Raw genomic sequence first — 21338 nt, 5'->3', positions numbered from 1 at the left:
GTGCTTGGCGGTCGAGAGTTGGGGGATATTCAATCTCTGCGGGCGAGCGAAAGCTGCCGCGCCGAAGCGAAACCGTATAAAACGCCCAGCTCGGAGAATTCGGGCTCAGTTGAAGCAAGGTTTTACTAACTGTGCCTGCAGCGTCCAGATTTTTAAAGATGACGAGCGGAACCTTCACGAACACTTTCTTGGTAACTATAGTATTTTTCCCTCGTATTTCGTGTTAGAAAGAGTGATTTTCATTACACGTTTTAAATTTACTTGATCAATCACACGTGGCCATTTGAAATTTTGTTTAAGAATTTTTCATAAGTTTCAAATAAAATTGTGAGAAAATTCTAAATAACCTTTCTTTCAGCGCCTCTTTACAGTAACAGCCTACTGTGCAAGTTTGGTTCTGGCAGGCCCACGTTACATTGCCATTCCTATCGACGGCGTGGACGTAATCGAGCTGAACCCTATAGGTCCACCTCCATCCGTACCTTTGTCTCCCGGACCTAGATATCCTCGACAGGCGGAGGGCTACATGCCGGTGGCAGTCTCATCACTGCATCACGCGCCAGAGCCCATGATCGAACAGACAATTCAACTACAACCAGCCAGGCCCGAGCGATCTGTCTCAGCGCACACAGCTCATATCCTGGACTACGTTGACTTTGGAGCACACACCGGGCCCAACGGAGCCTTCAGTTGGTACGCCGACTACCCTTCGCACCACTGAACATGGACTGACTATAGGAGACTGATGATTATTCTCGATATAAGGACAGAATGGCTGCTTGAATTCTCATGTTGCAATTCTAAGTTTTATCGAGTCCACGAGTAAAAATTGCAGAAAAGGAGCAAAAACGCTCGAAATGGTAGTCGGGGAAAGCTGGTTAGCAAATCTGGGACAACCTCGTTAGGCAGTTCTCAATCTGCAATTTTTTGAAACTTCATTTCAGGACCAAACGCGACGCGACTCTAGGTATAGTTATGTCTGCGAAAACTTTTAGCGCTGATTAAATTTCTTGACCGGACGAACGAACCTCCTTGTATAATCTGCGGGATGGCTGTATTGTGGAATGTGGAATACCTTTGCCATCGTTATGTTTGTTACTGTTGTTGTTTGTTTTATCTTGAAAAAAAAATTTGATTTAAAAAATTGTTGATGTAAAAATTGGTATTGACAATCTCGATATCAAGGTGTATATAATGAATGAAAACACATTGTATTTCAAAATTTTTAATTTGTATTATATTGTTGCACAAATCATAAGTTTGCAATTTATGATATAAGTAAAAATATTATGAATGAAATAAAAAGTACTTGTTAGCGAAATGGCAATGCAATACTACCTTGATTTGAAAATCCTTCATTATTACGCTTGTCATATTTACAATTCATCTAAAAGAGTAGAATGCTTTCTAAGCAATAGAAGTAACTTTTTTCTCAACAGTAAGACAAAGCATAAAAGTTGAATGTGAAAGGTGCACTAAAAACCACCACGATACGGTAATAATATTTTTATTTTCTTTTCGGTACATTCTTTTATACCCACCATCTCTTTGTTAATACAGTCAATACAGCGATGGAACGACAGTATTTCAACAATCTCACAACAACTTGTCATTTTTTAATTATTATTATTCTTAATATTATTTTAATTTCATCTCCAGAGTTTTTGTTTAAACAAATGTTCATTCTCGCTCACCATTACTCTCACATATTCGATTTTGAAATATATCCGCTCTGGGTGACTTGATTGCAAAGTAATACTCCTGCGAGTACTTTATATATTCTTGTACCGCATATTATCATGTATATCAGAAGAAATAATAGACAGCAGCGATTCCATTATGCGAAAAGGAACGAAAACGTTTCAGATATAAATTACATTTATACAAGAGAATCTCTACGAATTCATTGATTTATTTTCTTTATCTGCGGGGTAGGTTTGCGCAGACGCACGCGCGTGAAAAAAAATTATACGCTGCCTCCGCACATCCTCATTCTTTTTATAAATATAAGTATGCTCGTGCGGGGCTTTGAGCGGCACCAATGATAGATAGTCAATTTAAAAACAATAATAAATACACGCTATATATAGTTCTCTTTTTATACACATCTTGCGTGAACAAATTGACATAATATATAGTTATAATGATTATGATAATAATGCACTCAAAAAAGCCTTCTATATTTGAATTTTCGTATTTGAAAACACCAAACGAGTCTGTTACTTCATGCTTGGCGAGAACCTTATGCACTTTAAGAAACGTATATATCCTTTCACGAGGATAAGATCGGCAATAAATATCTTACAGCTTAAATTAACCGAACACTAGATAAAGCTCTGGCGAATTAAAATAGAAAAGAGAAGAAATAACAGCAATGCGCTTATCGTCTGATCGTTGGAAGCTATATTCGTGGTCATAATGGAGTTATTTCAAAATCGATGGCAACAATCAAGTGATTTGCGTCGGTACTTCATCTAAGTAACATTGAAACAGTTTTACATTTAAATTTGCTGTTACGGGAATAGATATATCCATCGGTATATCAGATACTATATTTGTTTTTATTTATTTTTCCATTTTAATTTAATTAATTATATCAGTTCTCTAAATTAGTTAACGCTCGATAGATGTACTGGACTTATTATTTTACAGCTTTTGACATAAAACACGAATAAATGTTTGTCACCGCTCTTGCTTTTGATTCTTGGAAAAGAATATCGACAGAATTCAACGTCGCTCTGATTTTTTTTTTACATTTTAATTGTTTAATTTATAAATAACAGCCATTGTGTGTATTAACCTACCATAAAATAAGAAATATAACACGTATTAAAGTACATCAGGGAGCTTCTTTCGATATATCTCGTTAAGTCACGAAAAATTCAACTTCAAATTAAGTATCAAAAATACGAAATAAAATATACGATCGTGTGTACTAAAAATATGTCCTTGCAATCCATTTGGAGTAAAAGAGAGACGCGCACGGGAGGTGCAACAATAGCAGAACAAAAAGTACCTTCTATTAAATAACATAACTTGGTAACAGAGTAACTTAAATAAGTTAATAAAAATCCGAGTTAAAGAGTAAATTGTAAAGTCAATACTGTTGGAACACCGGTAAATTGGCAATTAAATACTACCTGTTAGTGTCTGTTATTACGCCTAGGTATCGCGCTCACCGTAGTCTCTCGCGATCGGATAGCTCGTGTGTATATATGCGCAATTTTGTACAATCAGTTTTGAATCGTTCATGCTTAAACAATATGCAAGACGATAAATTCCTAGTAGTACTCGTCAAAGTTTTGTCTTCTTGCTTTTTTTAAAATTAAAATTATACAATAATTGTCATCGATGCAGGTACCCAAATTTCTTTTATATTAATTATTTATATTATGAACAGTTTATCTCATCATAATAATATATATGCGTTTGCCGACGCAGCGGAAAAATATTACAGCATCATATTAATATATATATATATCTTAGTACATCCTTCCCCTCAAGAGATCACAAGTATTTCACCTCCTTTCCTCGTTCGCACGAACCGTCTATATAATCAAATTGCCCATTCGTCCGCAAAATTAAGTCATTGTCGAACAAAGGTATCCTACGTCTCTTTATACATATGTGCGTATCGATGAAAATCAAACCAAAAGCTTTCAGAAAAAGAATTTTCCAAGCCAAAAGATTAAAAGAATCCGCGATTCTCGAGGCCCATTTGACGAATAGTATGTCACGGAAATTTTTTCCTCTTCGTGGTGTCACGAAATGCTAATGAAACGAGTTCTGAAGAGTAAAAAATGGAAAAACATACAAGCCAGTACAGCGCGTGTAGAAATATTCTCTCCGCCAATGACTCAACCTGCAGGCGTTAGTGCAACGTCTATATAAGAAGACGAGTTTCCCCGCATCATGTACAGTTCATTGCGGCATCTTCACTAATAAATAAATAAATAAATATATATATATATATATATATATATATATATATATATATATATATATATATATATATATTATTTTTTTACAGCCTCTTCGTTACACACGCCTGCCCCTCATGCTTCTATATAGAAAACTCGCACACGAGTAAGTATATATAATCATCATATTTATAGTATATATATCCAGCTCTCCATTCAACAAAATAGACGAACACCGGTGTGTATACGAGTACGTGAGATATACTAAAATGCAGAGCAACCGGCGCGCGCTAAAGCACACGTGTGATGTACACTCGGAGGAAAATCTCGCGCGCGCGGACGGTTCGCACACAGAAGGTGTTCAATCTGTGAGTATTGATCGAGTCGCGGCGCGTATATACGTAAGTAGCCTCTCTTACATTCTCTCAGCGCTTTATTACATATTCCGCTACAGTTTGTGTGTGTGGCTTTTCGCACGTGGCGAGTTTCTTCTCGTTTTGATTATTTAACCGAGTCGGCGAGATCTCGGTGTACTACAGTTCGTTACCCGCTCGGATAACCGAAAAGTCCCTGGGAAAGTTATTGGCTCGAGATATTTTGTTTTAAGAAGTCGCGACAGACTATAATTTCTTCCTTACGCGCAGGGCATGGAGTATAGATTCGAAAGTTCTTAAGTACTTCGGCTATCGTATTACACGGAAAACTACAACGTACGATGTACCTGAAAAAGTCGAGTAGTCTGCAGAAATTCCCATCCGTTTTTTTATATATTCAAAATAGACATTATTTTCGTCTGCGCACCGTTGCTTGTTTGCATCGAGAAACATTATACATAGTATATAGCTATAGCATTGGGATACGGAAAAACGTTAAAAAATTCACAAGATAGCTTTCCCTCGCTAAAGGTGCGATAAACCAGGGACGATCGCCGCTGAATGCTCTGTGTGCCTGTACATATGGCTAAACGGTTCAAGGTACGTTGATTCAAATTTTCCGCGCGTACAGTTTTTCTTGTCAAGCTACGCTCGATTAATATCCGGGGCGTTAATTCTCGACGCTGATTGCATATACCGAGTCGGCGCGTCGACGCGAGAGAGCTTTTAATAAGATTACTCGCGCGACTTGGCTGCAAGCTTTGGGCGTCGCGCGCGCGTGAGTTAATTTCAAATATACACACAAACGAAGCGTACACCTAATTACTCAGCTCGAGTTCGATTATTGACAAGCAAAGCTGAAAAAAATTGAATATCGGCGCCGATCGTCCCTCTGCGACGCACAGCCTACACGAGCGTGTGCGCGAATTGACCAGGTACAAAAATTCGCGGAAGAAAAATCATCATCATCCAATACCTCTGTAGCATATATGCTTCTCCATCGTCGTAATATCCATCCGTCCAGTTCACATGGTGTACTGGGAAAGGAGGATGCGAGGCGTGGACGTGGCCGGAGTGTCGGTCCCGGGCGTGGCGGGAGTCGGCGGAGGATCGTTGCTGCTGCTACTGGTGGTGAGGCTGGCCTCGGGTCAAGTGGTACACCAGGCAAGCACGACCTTCTTGAACGGCACGAAAACTGCGCGCTCCGGCTCGCTGCGAACATACAACAAACATTCCCGCCTTCCTAAATTTTCATGTAGGTATGTAGCTCTATGTATATACAGTTAGAGGTAGCTATAGAGGTACGTGTGCATACTATAAAGTAGCTATAGAGAGCTCGTTTCCGGGGGGTAGTCCGTGTCGCCCGGCCGAGTTTCGAGGACTCGAGGGAAGGGGGTATGCTGGCAGTGGCTAAGGTCAAGGATCGGCTATTTTCATGTCGCGCGTTTGTGGATGAGGAATCAAGGTCGACTGTTATTCTGCGAGCATTACATGCCTGTGTGTACGTATGTGTGCATGCCGTCTAGGAGGGCGCAACGAAGGCGTACGTCTGTAGACGATGTCGGCGGGCTTCATTAATTCCGCGCGACTATAGGCAAGCTTGCGTCCGAGGATTTATGGCTTATTTATGTAGGTATTTATGGAGAGAGTGAGTTTACGTGCTCGGCTGCTCTGCTCGTGATGGACGGCGCGTTTGACTATAGCTGAGGCGGATGGGTCGTTACAGTTCGCGGAAGCGTATATCCGTAATGACTGCGGGCTGGTGATAATTGAGTTATTTTCGTGCAATGTAATTTGCAAGGTTTATTGATTCCGTTCAAATGCGTTTGCATTATTTTCCGCTCATTATGAGCTCTTAATATAGATACAGGTTGAAGCTCACCAATCAAAATAGCGCCTGCCGTGGAAGGTACCGTCGGAGGAGCCGCTCTCGTTCGGCAGTTCAACGCCCACGTGGACTTCCTCGCGACCGGCGACGGGTCCGACGTAACGCACGCGACCCTGGAGGATCCTTCCCTCCGGAGAGATCACCTTCACCAGATGATCCAATTTGAGATCTCGTGGTATCTGTCGCAAAAAGAGGAGCATGTATATCTCCAATTCGTTAGTCGAATTATAACTTCCCCAAATCTTGAATAACTTATTATATCCGAGAACTACTTAAAGAAGTCTCTAAATTTAGAACCGAATCTCATAATGGAGTTCAAAATTTCGATTACGCAGAAAAAGAGTGAAATAATTTAAGTGAGAATCCACTTTCACTTTGCTAATTAATTAGGTCTGCACTTGAAAATGTCAAACTATGAAGAGAATGTGCTATCCGGGGCTAACCAGAACCCCTTCGACACGCAAAGCGAATTCTATCCCCATTCAGTCCACTCCTTCGATCTTACCTTTGGCAAGTAAGGTCTGGCGTCCTGTGGCGGATTCCATTCTCGGAAGAGGTCGGGCTCCGAGTGCCTGCGCGCGCGTCTTCTGCGCGCCGAGTGTCGACCACTGCAGTGTTCCCCGGCGGCGACGGCGGCCGCCGCTGCAGCCGTCGAGAGGGTCAGCATCGAGTCGATGCTGCGCCTCAGGTAATCCTCGGCCTCGTCGAGCAGAGACTCGGTCGAGTCACCGCTGTTGTCGGCCAGGAGCTCCGAGCGAAGATTGGGCAGGCTGCCCCGGATCATCGGACATTCTGAAACACGAGCATAAAACAAAAATAATTTCATTAATGATGCTCTACAAGACAATGGATTATTTAAAAAAAAAATGTCTACGTGTTCTCTTTTATCTTTCCGAAATATTATAGTTATGCGCAATGCACAGTTTAATCCCTCTGGATTCAAAGTAGATGACAAATTTTACTTTTCATTATGGGCAATCTTATAAGACGAAAATTGAATTCCAGCGTCTTATTCCTCGAGAATCTCTTCTCGATATATATTTACCGGCGCGTTCTCCCGAGGAATCAAAACTTCCTTTCAACAGAATCATATTACAAGACGATTTTCCCGCCGACGCGGAGATTTCGATAAGACCGAGGGGAGTTTTTTCATACAAAAAGATACTCGCGTCCTCTCCAACATCTATCAGGCTTTGTATTACAGCCTTAGAAAATATCGAATCACTAAAAATATATATATATATATATTTCAAATGGTCTTCTTTTCTTCCAAAGTATATGAAAATATAAACACACGGATGCCTTAAAGAACGAGACGAACCTTGAAAAGTGACCTTGGACCTGGTCCTTCTAGGCGGACTACTGGCGAGCCTGGCGACCAGCGCTGCTGACGGTGGCTGCACGTGAGTCGGCGACGAGGGCATCGATGACCAGGTAGACCTTGTTAATTGACCCCCGACACTGCTCCCCATACTTCCACCACCTCCACCTCCTGCGCCAAGCATTCCATGACCTGCAGTGCCGCCAGGAATGACGGCCGGTGTCCGCCAGCCGTCGAACGAGGCAGCAGCGTTGGGCCGCCAGGAGTGACGACGCGATGGGCCGAAGTCGCCGCCTGGCGATGGGATCGAACTCAAACTGCCTCGGTAGCGTGCAGAGTAGAGATCCGTGGAGAGGCGACAGTCGCAGGGACTCGGGAGTCCAGGACCACCTCGGGCCCAAGATTCGCGACGGTTGCTTTCTGGGGTGCGCAGGCCTGCGCAGGTGGGTCCTGCCACACCGGTGGCGCCGCTGCGTGAACCGTAACAATGCGGCTGCGGAAACTGCAAGATAAAAAACGAGTTTGCATTTTAGTTTTTAATGCATTTGATATGTGTAAACGTTAAGAAAAAATGTTTTTTAGTAAATGTGGAGAGTAATAAGTATAATTTTGTTAAGAAAAAAAGTCTTTACAACACAACTGTTAAAAATTCGTTAACAAAAAACTTGGCTAGACACACTGATGACGGGCATTAAAACTGTAAATTAGCAATTAAATGTATTCCGACAGATGCAACAGCTTTAAGTATTTTATAAATTATTCTAAAAATCATTTATAAAATTAATTACAAGTACAGTGTGCAACACACGCTACACTAGAGGGAGAGTCGATAATAATCACAATACTATGTTAAACGCAGCTATTACTGCACCGTCAACGCGTAATTGTGTGAAATGAGCTGTAATTTACGCATGCCTAGGCGCCTCCTTTGCAGAGTACTCTCGTGATTTTAGTTTGCTTATAAATTCCCCGATAAAACGATACCCCAGCATGAAATCTTGCACTGTTCAATCTATAAATAAAGCATAATTCACACTGAGATAGCTTCGTATCACCACGAGTTTTCGTTCATGGGAGTTGTATGAGTATCCAGTACTTCCAACGACCACGCAACATGTATGGACCGTAAAAACATCGAATCAGCTGGAAAAACCACGTTTTATCATTCTCGGTTTTCAAACAGAGAGGAAAGGTGTACGAAGACAAAGTGCTAGTCATTTTGATCATTGTAATATTAGTAATGTCAAACTTTTCCTCAACTCTCAGAGCTATCCGTATGGAAATCTTCAAAGTCCACTTCAAAGCCACGTATAAAAAATAAAAATCCGAAGATTTAATTACATTTCGCGAAACCTCACCGAGTCCCGCAAATAAAAAATAGACCACTCCGAGTTATAACATCATCCAATTAAATTGTTTATTTTACGATTCCAATCAAACGAAACGCCAACACACCTGATTATGCGGCTCGTGGCAGAGATGATCGGCGCTCCTCGACAGTTCCGGCACCATACTCGTGAAGCTGATATCCGACAGCATGACCCGCCTGGCCTCCCGCGTCTTGTCGGATAATCTCAGCCTTCCCGGAACACCGGCTGGCAGAGCGAACTTGCTGGGCAGCGTGGTGAAGGTGTGGGCGACTTTATGCGCAAGGTAGCTCTCGGAGCGCCACTGCGCCGGCAGCGCCGATATATCAGTTTGAGCTCCTGACTCACGACGATCACCAGTGGGACCGGAACTACCCGGGCTACCGCGATCCATCACTGGACGCAGTGGTGCGGAGGATTTGCGGCGGCCAGCCGCCAACGCCTCGCGGTGGATTATCGGCCTGTGGACCGCGTGATTGTGCTTGCTTTATTTTCGAGGATTGAATGCGGATGAATTTTTGAACTGATCATGATTACGGTGATATAATGATACGCAGGATGTATTTTTATTATTTTGCGAATTGTCTCACTTTGTATGAACAACGAAATAAATAAAAGCAGAAAGAAATGTTCAAAAGCAATTTGAAGGAGACTGCAATATCGAACTCGAAGTTTCAAAACAACTGACCTGTAAGCTGCAGGAGGTGCCGCGAGTGTATTTCTTCTGGCGGCGTGTCTCAGTCCGAGATCAACCTCTTCGAGCATGCCGCATTTGCTAATGTCCGTCTCTACGAGAACCGAGATCTGCGACCACTTGTGATTGAGTCGACTGCTAGAGCTTTCGTCGAACCTGTCGACGCTCTCTTCGCGGTCGATGCTGCTGCTCTGCGACGAGACCGCCTCGTCGACCGAGCCCGCCTTGTCGTTGATGCTGTTGCCGCCGTTGCCACCGTTACACACGAGCATCGTATCGCCGCCGTCTGCTGATTTGGACTGGCCAATCTTCAGCACCGATTTGTGCTGTTCGTTCTGTACAACGTTAAATTGAACAATCTTTACACGAACCTTCTGTACACAAATTTATTACGTAACATAACAGAGGTAATAAAATTACCGGCGTGGGCGTCCGCGCTTGTTGCTGCTGCCAGTTGTCCGCGTCAGTGATCGACACGAGATCCTCCTGCAGTCCGACATCTCTGCAGGTCTCCTCAGTGGTGAATATAAGCTCGATATCATCGAGCTCCTCGGACTCGTTCTCCGACTCGGCGGACACGCCTTGGCTGCTGAGCTTGTTTTGCGGCTGTTCCTCGTCCTCGTTGTTCTCTTCGGCGTCACCGGCGGTAAGGGAGTTTTCGCTCGCGGATTTTTCCTGCTGGTCAGCTGCGTCCACGGCTTCGTCCTCGGCCTCCTTTTTACCGCTGCCGTCGACTTCGTCGCTTGCTGCTGGAGCTGGTTGCTCGGCAGCTGGTTGTTTGGAGTTCTCCGCTGAAGGATTATCCTCGCCTCCGGTCGACGAGGGTTCCGTCGTCTCGGCTTCCATTTTGGCTGATGGTTCCTCCGGCGGCCTGTAAAAACAGGCGAATGGCACCAAATAATTTATAAATAAATACGTGACAAATAGCGATCGTGAAACTTTCAAATCTCTCTCAAGAGAGAAAAAAAGAGTCGCAACCCTTACAAATCACCCGATAATACCAATAAACTGAAAATGCGATTCGACTTTATCATCACGCTGTGTGTTTACAATATAGAGACGCTGCAGGAGGCCGACCGGCTGCAGCGATATTTCTCGAAACGAGCAATAAACCGAGCTAGCCAATAAAAGCGATTTCCGAAGCTGCGCGAGAATTTAGTGTTTTTTTATATAAAGGCATATAAACGCGCGGAGAGCCTTTTCTCCCTACAGAGCGGCCGTAAAAATCTCGAGGCTATCGCGCGCGAACGATTCGATATACGCGGAAAGCTCGATGCAATTCGTGAGGGGTGTGTGTGTGTATGCGTTATTCGGAGTAAGGGGTATAAATCGCCACAAAGGATTGCGCGCGCGCAATATCTTTCAATCTCGTGACCTTACTTGCTTTTGTATATAATACTCTCTTATCGCGCTCTCGGCGCGCAAACAATCAGTTTGATACCTCTAACGCTGGCGCGCGAATTTAACGCTTTCAGAGTTATCCGGATAAGTATATTTACTTTTTGCCTGCGCGCGAGAGTTTCCTATTGAAAGAGCCGAACATTGTTGTATATAGCTATATACTTTAAGCTATATTCGAATTGTCGAATTTTGCATCGTCGGCAGTGAATAGCTGAGAAAATGTCGTTCCGGGAAAAACAGCTCGTTAGCGAAACCACGTGTATAGTAAAGAGATAGAGCGCGACCTAGCGTGGACTTTCCTAGCGCCGACGGCGAAGAAAAATCTCTCTCTCTTTCTCTCTCTATTCCGAGGCACTTTGGCAAGAGCAGCGACTCCAGTATGCGAAAACGTGCGCGCATATTTTTAGAGAAAACGGCGCAAAAAGCCGCGGATAAATGAAGTCACGACGACGACGTTCTCTCACTCTCAGCTGCAGCTGACGCTCTGCAGTGAATATTCCCAAATGAAGCGATTTTGCGCTTGCTAATCTTCAAACGCGGGTCCCCCAAGTGCGTTATTAATCATTCACGGACAGTTTCGCGTTGAATTTGCATAACGAATTTCCAAACTCGCCGCAACTACAATGAAGAATTAAACAACTGGAGCACAACACTGTTCACTCACTGTTGTCCGGCGGTTACTGTCTCGTCGAAACTGACGCTCTTGGCGCTCTTAGGGGGCTGCTGCTGTGGTGGTGGGCTGGTCGCGGCATCGCTGGAAAACTCGCCGTGTCTGTCGAGCAACCGCTTGCGCAGCACGTGATTCTCAAGGGCCAGCCGCTCGACGGCCTCGTTGTAATTGTCGCTGGAAAAATCCGGCGGCGCTGCCTCCTTCAGTCGGCGCAGCTCCTCGCGCGACGAGTCCAACGCCGTCCGCAGCGATATCACCGTCTGCAAGGTATAAAAATGCGACGACCATGTGTTATTTGCGTTCCGAGAAATTGTACAGTATAATATACTCCCTCATGAGTGATGAACGAATTGCGGTTCTATGCAGATCGGATGTGGGTCGAGGGAATAACGCGCGACGATTGATCGATCGATTTTTTTTCTTGGGACGCAGAGTTTTCTGTATATAGGTGTAGTAGCGTGGAAAAAGAAAAGTTTTGGGGTAAGACGACACATGGGAACGAGAGAGAGAGAGAGAGAGAGAGAGAGAGAGAGAGAGAGAGAGAGAGAGAGAGAGAGAGAAGAGTTTCCTTGTAGTTTCTTCGCTCGAGTTTCTGGATGTAATGGGAGAGTGAGAAATGTCGGCGTCGGTGATTCTAACGTGTCGCAACGCTATATTAATAATAAGAGCCATTTGTACAGCTCGTACATGAGTATCACAACAAAATAGTCCAGTCCAATTCTCGTAACGACCTGTTGTTCTTTCCCTCCAGTGTACATAGTCTCACACACAACGCATATAATGCATAGTGTAAAACGGCTCAATTAGCGTGCGCCTGGTATTAGGTCGATTAATTTACTGCGCGGCGTCGCGCAACGCGTGATGATGATGATCTCGATATATATAGTGTTATTATTTCAATGCCGAGGCCGGATCGAGCGCATAACCGTTATATATACACTCGTTACGCATATCTAAATACGTCCCTATTTTTCGCGACTCACGCGTATTTACACGCCACGAGAGACTATAGTCTACGCGTCAGAGCTTTTACGATTTAATGCACATTGAGAGTCATTCGAAAAATTGCATCGCGCGAAAAAAGAAGACTCTAAAGTTTCATTAATCAAGCGCTGGCTTCGTCCAATTGCGCGCGTACCAGTTACGCAACCGAGATTCAAGCCCACTTTTCTGAACCACGCCGGCTTTTTTTCAAACGCACCGCACATGCATCCACTCACACGCACACACACACACACACACACACACGGAGAACAGAGAGCGAGGGAAGTGCGCAATTAACGCGCGCGCGGCGGGGCTCGTCGATCGTTGGCAATTAATCCGTTTAACGACGGCTCGTAAACACGCAAGAGCTTCGCGGAACTCTCCGCGAGTGAGCCGATTTCACGCGGTTCGAGCGCATCGTGTCGGATGTGCAGCGCGAGAGATTCATTGCTCTGCCGTTGCTGCGAGAAAAAAGCGAAGCCTGAATTAAGACGTCGATCGCCGACGACGAGAGCGGTATTGTCCTCGAGCTTTATTTCTCTCTGCGCGTATTATACTCGAGGAGAGAGAAGTTTTTACACGGAGAGCGAGAGGTTCGCGCCGTGAACACGCGCTGAACTTTTCGTTGGCCTAGTTTCGATTGCAGCAGTTGATTGGGCTGACGAGCCCGCGACGCGATACGAATCGGATCGCAGATATAGATCGCGACGCTATTCGAATATTCGGAATTAAAAAAGAAACACCGCTGACGAATTCCACCCCCGCTATCTCGCAGCCGATGAATATTTAAAGATAAGTGGACTCGCGAGATATATAGCGCGTCTGTGTGTACGCGCACGTGTATAATACGAAGACTACTTGCGTCATCGCACGGAAATGAATGCATGAAAAATCCATTAAAAGCCCTCATGTCTTCCGCACCGAGCCACTCAATTTCGCGTTATACATATACACCGCGCGGTACAAAAAACGATAAAAAGAATCCTTGCGTTCTCATCCGGCTAATTCGCTCGATCCCCAAGGAAGTAGCTATTCCTATACCGCGATTCGCCAAAAGTAGTATTTTTTCGATCAGCCGCGGCGCTGCAAGTAACGGCGAACAATGGCCCGAAAAGAGAGAGAAAGAGAAGAGAGGGATGAGAGCGAATCGTCGCTTATCTAGAAGAGACGCGAGAGACAGACGACGACGAGGCTGCGATAAAGCACTCTCTCGAATCGCTTTTCATTCGATTGCCCTCGATTCGCCGGGGCTGCACACACACACACACACGTACGTACGTTATATAGCCGGTCGTCTATCGTCTCCTCCTCCTCTACCTCCGCCCTCTCGCTCGTCTCTGTTCTTTATAAAGTTATATGCGGAACTTTACCCCGTAGTTCAATGGCGCTGATGGTACACACGTTGCTAAATTGATCGAAAGCTGCGCGCCTCAGAGGAAGCCTTCTCTCTCTCTCTCTCTCTCTCTCTCTCTCTCTCTCTCTCGACGAGTTTGCGCCTGTTATGCCATTGTGTGTAGTTACACGAAGAGAGAGTATATAAGCGAACGCGCCGCGCCTGGCTATCGGGGATGAAGACAAACAAAGTTCAGTCCAGTCGACTTGCGCCGCTACACGCGTATATCTATATAGATTCTGCGCTGAAGCTTTGCTCATTGCTAGAGGTTAACCGGTATTTTCGCATCGGATGCAATACGCGACGGCGGCCGATCATTATCGTCGGTAGTTTTTCGCTGTAATCGTTACAGGATCGCGTACACGTCAGGCTTGATGGGCAGTAGTTGCTCCAACAGCTTTTAACGATGTAATGATGAAGTCGGGATGGAGCTGGTGGTTGCATACGAGTATATGTGTGTGAGGAGAGGTACCAAACAAAACGTATAGCGTCAAAAGTTTTCCTTATGTTGCCGGCGAGCGGACAGTAGTACATAGTTTCCTCCTGCGGTATAACGTCGAGAAAATGTGTAGAGAGCTGTAATACACCCCAAACTACGACGCGTATAACACAGTGTTTATGACACCCGTAAATGCACACACAAGAGAGAGAGAGAGAGAGAGAGAGAGAGAGAGAGAGAGAGAGAGAGAGAGAGAGAGAGAGAGTGTCTCTTTAAGCGGAAAAGTTCGCGTCCGTAGAAATGAAATAACGAGCGCTTTTATTCGTTCATCTACCCGTTCATTCTACTCTCCGAGTGACAATTAAATCAATTACGCACATCAGCAACAAACCTCCCGCGGACATCTGTTGATTATACCCTCGAAAAAAAAGCTCGAGAGATAGACGAGAGCGCGAGATGAGGACGAAGGTCGACCGTGTATTTGCATCAACGACGGAGCGTCGATAGGCTATTTTTACAAGACCGTATAAATAAGCATTGCAAAACGCGCATGGCGACCGCAGGCGCATAAATGCATACATATACACCTCGCCGGCTCGCTCAGCGTATGTTATTCAGGCCGCAAGTTATATTAGAGAAGGGAAAAAAGCTCCATCTCGTCCCACACCCTTATATTATAGGCCGCCAACGCGGAAGAGCTTTTGTGCGCGTCTTCCGCATCTGCGCGCGAAGGAAATCCGGAGATGCCGATTTATCGGAGCAAGAGACAGGGAGAGAAGAGGATTCTTCAAGGGAAATAAATATATTTCGAAGAGAGAGAGAGAGAGAGAGAGAGAGAGAGAGAGAGAGAGCTCTGCTACTTGTACCGATGTATACGCACTTATTTAATATTTACGTATATAACTGCGCGACGTTGAGCGGCAATTTCGAGCGGTGAATTTTGCAGAAGCGAGAATCCACGCACGCGTCTTGGCTTTATCCGGTAATTTCTCTAAGTGAAGTGCAGCAGCTTTTCTCGAACATCGACTTTACGAACAGCGTAAACACAACGAGCAAAACGTCCGTCATTCATAAAAATTCTCGTTCGCGTGTATTATGCATATTGTAAAAAGTCGCATTACAGTCGAGAGGATAGTCCGCGTGTACAAATATCAACTGACGCGTGGATAAAATACAGCAGCGCGTTAGCATCAATTCGGCTTATATTTCTCGCTTACTTAACGCTCGCCCGCGCGGCTATCTCGGGCATAAATCACGCTAATGCTACGAGCAGCTCGTCCATGCCGGTGCAACGTTGCATCTCTTTAAAATTTAAACGCCAATTGATCTAATTTTCCCGCCCTTTTTCTCGCTCTAGACGCCCCCTTTCACAACCTACTTCGCGCGAGCGCGATTATAACGAGAGCCCGTGTGTCTGTAAGAAGCACTGTGTACTCTGCTGATTTGCTTTCCGAGATCGAGCGCGTTAATGGCTTGTTGTTTGTTTTTTAATGATTCATAGTTTCCCGCTCTTCCAGCTTGGAACAGCTGTGCTGTGTACACAGTCTGCACTGAGGAGATTGTGTGCAGTTCTTTTTTCCAATGCGACGATGCTGCGATGAGGATCGTGTGATGTAATGAGCAAATACGGATATTTGACACAATGGAGGATGTTACACGCATCAATTCTTTTCATTTTTCAACCAAAGTAACATGCACACTAGATCATCTTTAAAAAGATCGTCACCAAAAAATAATGTCATCTGCGGGCAAAAAAAACCATCAAATCCAGTAAAAATCCAAGCTCTAATTCACTTAATTTCCGCCTCGAATAATTCCACGCAAGCATATCACGTTTCATCGAATAACGACTCGATAAATCCCGGTTCGCTTTTCATTTAAGCATCTCTCCGCGCGGCCGCAAATTTACTTTCGCGAATCTACACGACGTCTGCAGCAGCGGCAGCAGCAGGGCGTCCGAAAAAAGCCAGTGCATCGCGCGGCTATAAGAGCCAGGAAAAAAGGAGCCAGCCGTGCTTCTCGCGATAAAAAGCGTTCCGTGCCAAAGGGTCGTTCAGCTGTTCGAGGCACGCTCTCCCTCTCTCTCACACCCATCCGCGAATTTCAACTTGTTTACACTACTCCCCCACAGAGAGAAGACGAGCGGAGAAAGAGAGAGAGAGAGAGAAAAAAGGGCCGAGTCAGTTGCGTGACTATCGCGCTGCTGCACTCTCACCTCTGACGTGCAGCTGATGCAGTCGCTTCCTCTCTCTTCTTCGGAGGCCTCTCGACACACGTACATACATACATACAACGCTGCTCTGTGCGGAGAAACTCGGTAAAAGCTTCTCACGCGGCGTTTTCGCGGCGGGCAATTCGCATCGATTTAGCGCGACGCGTTCTCTCTCCTATATCATCGATAAAGACGAGCCGAGCACGAGGTGTATTATTAGTAGCGAATGTCGTCGATGCTCGATAACGAGAGAGACGTTTTCGATGACGCAACTGGTTACGAGCGATTGACCTCTCTAGAGTGGCGAAGCACACACTGATGCTTCGAAGGTGTATACCTATAGGCAACCATAACCAGATGATTGATGCGATTGGAAAGGATTATCGAGCTTTTTGTGGGACACGCGCAAACAGATTTGTTCGCTTGTGTATACGATGCATTATTGAGCGGCGGACGATTATTAAGGATCCTGTACTCATGTTTTATTCGCGCGCACTTGTAGTCGCGATCGACTGTGTGAATCATTTATAATTAGACCGAATAAACTACGAATTCGTTGCTTAATGATTTACTTTTCGGTCTTCAAGAGTTTCACCTTCGGTAGTGCAGTTTTTTCTCTGCTCTTCGGGGGCACGAAAATAAGTTTCGTCCGTGAATTCAATTTGCGATGCGCGCACTGCGCGTGGGTCGACGGTTATTTTTAGATAAAAAATCATCCGAGGCCAGCGAAAACCTTCGTTTTTACTCAAAAAGTTCGATAAAGCAAACGGCAAACGCACTTTCTCCCCTTCCTCAAACTTGATTGAATTATATAGAGAAAGAGAAAAACTCGATTACCCAAGCCCGACTACGAAAAACATCAAATGCAATATTGCAGTCTCTCCGCCGATACGGATCACGCGCGTGAAAGCGTGGGCAGGCATTTTAATTCATATAGTATACGTAATCCGCTGTTTTCCCACTTTTTCTCCCGTATATACCCCCGCTGAATATCAGATTCGTAAATTTCCTAATTCCAGATTCATATCACCATTGTCGGAACATTACTCCACATCGGCCGAACGTCGCGACTTCTCACGTTTCGACGATCCGCGCGCGCGCGCGCAGGTTAAAACATGAAGCTCCAGGAGAAGAAAGAGATTGAGAGGTAAAGAGGATCCTCAAGACGAGAGAGAATTTTCCGAGCTGCTGAGAGAAAACCGATAGTTTATAAAAGTCATTAATTATCGATCGCGCAACGAGGATAGAACCGAGCGGAGCAAGAGAGGGTATTGTAGAAAACAAGGGGAGAATCAGTCTCTCGGCTGACCTGGTGCAGAGCTCTCACGACGTCGAGCCCGGGCAAACCGGGCGGCAGCCCCCGCTGAGTATTGGTAGCGAGCTGCTGATGATGGTGTCCGGTAGGAGCTGCTCCGGCTGCTTCCATACCTCCTGCCCGCCAGAAAGGCAGGCCGGTTCAGCGCGCGAGGCCTCCCCCGCCCCGGCAATCCTCATGCCGAGACCCGCTGCGAGAGTCCTTCCCTACTATTATACGCCGAAATGCCGCCGCCACCAGTGCTACTGCTGCTGCTGAGCTTTTTTGCCGGTCCTCGTTAGTACACCGCTGCGCTTTTTTCGCCGGGCTTCGCGTGGGTCGCTGCGGGAGTTTCTGCTGCTTTGATCTGTGGAGTTAAAAATGTAGAGCGTTAGGATTTATTCCAACATTTTTCTCTGGTCTTCTACAATAAATAAAGTTGTATGTCATTCATGTCTGGGACCACTTTTTCACGCGTTGATCCGATAAAAATCGATCGAACACCGATGCGAGAGAGTGAATTAAAAAAAATCATAGTCGAGAAAAAATTCAAAGCACCGACGGCGGCATCAGGGCTGTGCACGAGCACGAGGAGTAATTTGTAATCGATGTTTAATGCATATCAAATGCGTCATACACACATGCCGCATGGAGCATGACGCAAGCGCAAACGTCGCGTGCTGCATGTACACCGTCGCGTGCTGCATGTACACCGTCGCGTATGCATTGCTTATAACGAGAGGGATTGACGTTTATTAAAAACTTGGATGTCTTCGGCCATCAAGTGGGATATTGAATGAGCGATAGTGAAAGCGACGTTAATCAATGCGGATCTACGGTAAAATCAATCGTGTGTGGTGCGGTTTTATATTCAGTCGGAACGTATGCACGATGACCGAAATTACAGTCCTAATACCACTCGCGACGACCTCGAATAATAATACGCATTAAAAAGGACGATCCGAGAGTCATTTGTCTCTCGACGAAGCGTGGGTGGAAGGAACAGCGAAATTATACGCTGAGATATATTACACAGATAAGCATCTCGAATAATACACTCCGAAGCGCGAAAATCGATCAAGTAGTAACGGATCGAACCCATCAGAGACTAACGAGCTATAGATTTGTAAATAAAATGTCCCACATTAGAGGTGTATAAACAACTTCTCATAACAACCGCTGACTTCCCTTTCGTCTTTTTCCCCGAAACGTACACTCCTCTCCGACCCGACGACGACAACAACAGCAGCGTAGCCCATCGCACTATGAAAACGCGGACGCGCGTGAAGTCACGGCCGACGGCAGGAGGTGAAAAAACACGGTTGGCAAGGGAAGGGGGGACGCGAGAGATGGAATCATAATATAATGTACCGTTGGGAGTTATATATATATATATATATATATATATATATATATATATATATATATATATATATATATATATACAGCGAGTCATGCAGGCGCGCGATGATGCGCCAGCGATAAGCTGAATGAAAGCGACTGTACACACGCCCGTATACATGCGTGCACGCTTCACTTGACTATCTCACTCGCGGCGTGCGTACACCGCACTGCGTACGTAGTAAACTTCTTCCTCTACTCCGCGCGCGGTGGCGTCTAAACAACAACGGCGGCGCGTGGGTCATCGTCGAGGAGTGAGAGACTAGCAGGAGTCAGGACGAAACAACAATGAGTAGTGTAGGTACACGCCGCGTTCTAAATTTAGTTGGCTCTCTGCGCTCTGCTGGAGAAAACACCGTTTGTGTGTGTGTGTGTGTTTGTTGTGTATTGTATTGTATATACTTATGTATGCGTGTGTGGGTAGAGTTGTCGGGTGGAAGGGAGAGCGAGAAACGTTTCGAGCGAATCGATCTCCGCCGCAGGAGTACTAGCGTTGCATATGCTGCATCGAGAGCCACTCGCCTGTGTGTATGTATGTATAGGTGTGTCTGTGGCGAGAGCTAGGCTAGACGCGTGTTTTGTGTATCGTGGAAGGGCAGATGGGAGAGAGAGAGAGAGAGAGAGAGAGAGAGAGAGAGAGAGAGAGAGAGAGTCTGATGCGCGCGCGATGCACCATGCTCGCGGTTTACCTATGCGAGTCCCTGGCTTTATACCTGTGGTCTAGGCTTCGCGTGCGCTTCAAGTGCAGATGCAGCGGATTTTGCGATTCACGTACTCTAGCTACTCCTGATCCTGCTGCTTCTGCTTTCATTGATTACCGTATAGACGATGGCTTTTTACAGACGAGTATTCTTCCTTCGCTTCACCGAGTTACAGGGTTACAACGCACGAATAACCGAGTCTACAAGTGCGCACAAAGCCTCTCGCTTTTCGCTGAGAGAGCTGCTGCTGCTGCACACGCATTAGTACATGACGCAGTCGATGTGTGTTACGAGGTGGCCAGGTAATACTCGCTCGCCGCTTATACTGCCTGCAGTGAGTTGTATACACGCAGTGTTCTCTCTCTCTCTCTCTCTCTCTCGCTCACTCACTCCGAGCGCGCGTATACACATCAGCTCTCCGCTAATCTACTTACTCGCGTGTATACTGCGCGCGCGAGGAATAAAAACGCGATCGTAAAACGCGGCCCGTGCGCTTTGCCGTACGATTTTTTACACTCTCTCGACAATGACGCACGAAAAAAAATAACCAGTAACAATAAGCAGTGAACGGGGTAGCGAGAATAATACTTATATATACTTAGGCGTGAGTCTATACGTACTGGCAGGAGATGCGACACGAGTTTCTCTCTATCTCTCAGTGTGTCGTGTCGTGCGAGTAAAATCGATCGTCAGCAGGCTGGCTGATCTCCTCGGCACCGACTGGTGTCAGCTGCAGGTTCAACGGGGCGCCGCTCCTCCTGCGAGCGGCGACCGGAGCAAGAAGAAGCAGCCGCGGCTGCGGCGGCGGCGCGGGATCAATATGGAGCGCATCGCGCGACTGCTCCTCTCCCTCTCCTCGATATATACTCTGCTCCCTTCGCGCACTCTGATACTCTCTTATATACCTAGTATCCGTGTAAAACTACTACCTGGACTCGATATACCTATGCATGCACAAACTCCGTTGTCGTACGCGAGAGAAGAGCCGCAGCGCGACGTCGGCTTTTATTGCGCGTACGCACGGAACCGTAGCTGCAGTCTATATTATATACTGACGGATATACGTACGCGAGAACTCTATTTTGTGTGTATATTATATATCGTGTAGGAACTACAATACGCGCGGAGCGGAGGCACTGCTGCCGCGGCTACGGCGCGAGAAGGACTACTGTCAACAATAGAGAACAGCGCGAGCGACCGCGAGACAGGATAGAGGGAGGGAGCGAGCTGTCAGAGACTCAGAGAGACGACGACTAGCTCTGTCTCTCTCCGAGCTTGG

The 21338-nt window shown here is 45.8% G+C and overlaps 3 protein-coding genes across 7 annotated transcripts in view; 1 reads left to right on the top strand and 2 right to left on the bottom strand.

The window, feature by feature from the left end:
- The window catches only part of LOC100187593 (BTB/POZ domain protein), a 15754-nt gene extending 10348 nt beyond the window's left edge, over positions 1-5406 (bottom strand). The window contains exon 1 of the mRNA XM_031922509.1: positions 5271-5406. Coding sequence (XP_031778369.1) covers positions 5271-5281 — 11 coding nt within the window. The 5' untranslated portion in view covers positions 5282-5406. The remainder of the gene's footprint in view (positions 1-5270) is intronic.
- LOC107980697 lies at positions 65-1321 on the top strand. The gene is made up of 2 exons (XM_016982236.3): positions 65-191; positions 359-1321. Exons 1-2 carry the CDS (start codon positions 159-161, stop codon positions 719-721), a joined length of 396 nt encoding a protein of 131 aa, XP_016837725.1. The 5' UTR covers positions 65-158; the 3' UTR covers positions 722-1321.
- On the bottom strand, positions 4020-21338 carry LOC100678758. 5 transcript variants are annotated; one of them, XM_031922664.1, is made up of 10 exons: positions 20680-21330; positions 17973-18324; positions 11630-11895; positions 9985-10435; positions 9559-9899; positions 8959-9355; positions 7504-8005; positions 6688-6974; positions 6177-6361; positions 4020-5533 (listed from the first exon to the last, which is right to left on the bottom strand). In XM_031922664.1, the coding sequence occupies exons 2-10, from the start codon at positions 18087-18089 to the stop codon at positions 5443-5445; spliced, it is 2637 nt and encodes an 878-aa protein (XP_031778524.1). In that variant the 5' UTR covers positions 18090-18324; positions 20680-21330; the 3' UTR covers positions 4020-5442. The 5 variants fall into 5 exon arrangements, with proteins under 5 accessions (XP_031778524.1, XP_008212717.1, XP_031778521.1 ...); XM_008214495.3 differs by having other exon boundaries at positions 4020-5506; positions 20680-21328; XM_031922661.1 differs by lacking the exon at positions 4020-5533 and adding an exon at positions 5592-6053 and having other exon boundaries at positions 20680-21332.

The sequence above is a fragment of the Nasonia vitripennis genome, chromosome 2 (genome assembly GCF_009193385.2).
Source record: "Nasonia vitripennis strain AsymCx chromosome 2, Nvit_psr_1.1, whole genome shotgun sequence".
In the NCBI taxonomy this organism is placed as follows: Eukaryota; Metazoa; Arthropoda; class Insecta; order Hymenoptera; family Pteromalidae; genus Nasonia; species Nasonia vitripennis.
This window is presented reverse-complemented; position numbering and strand designations above follow the sequence as displayed.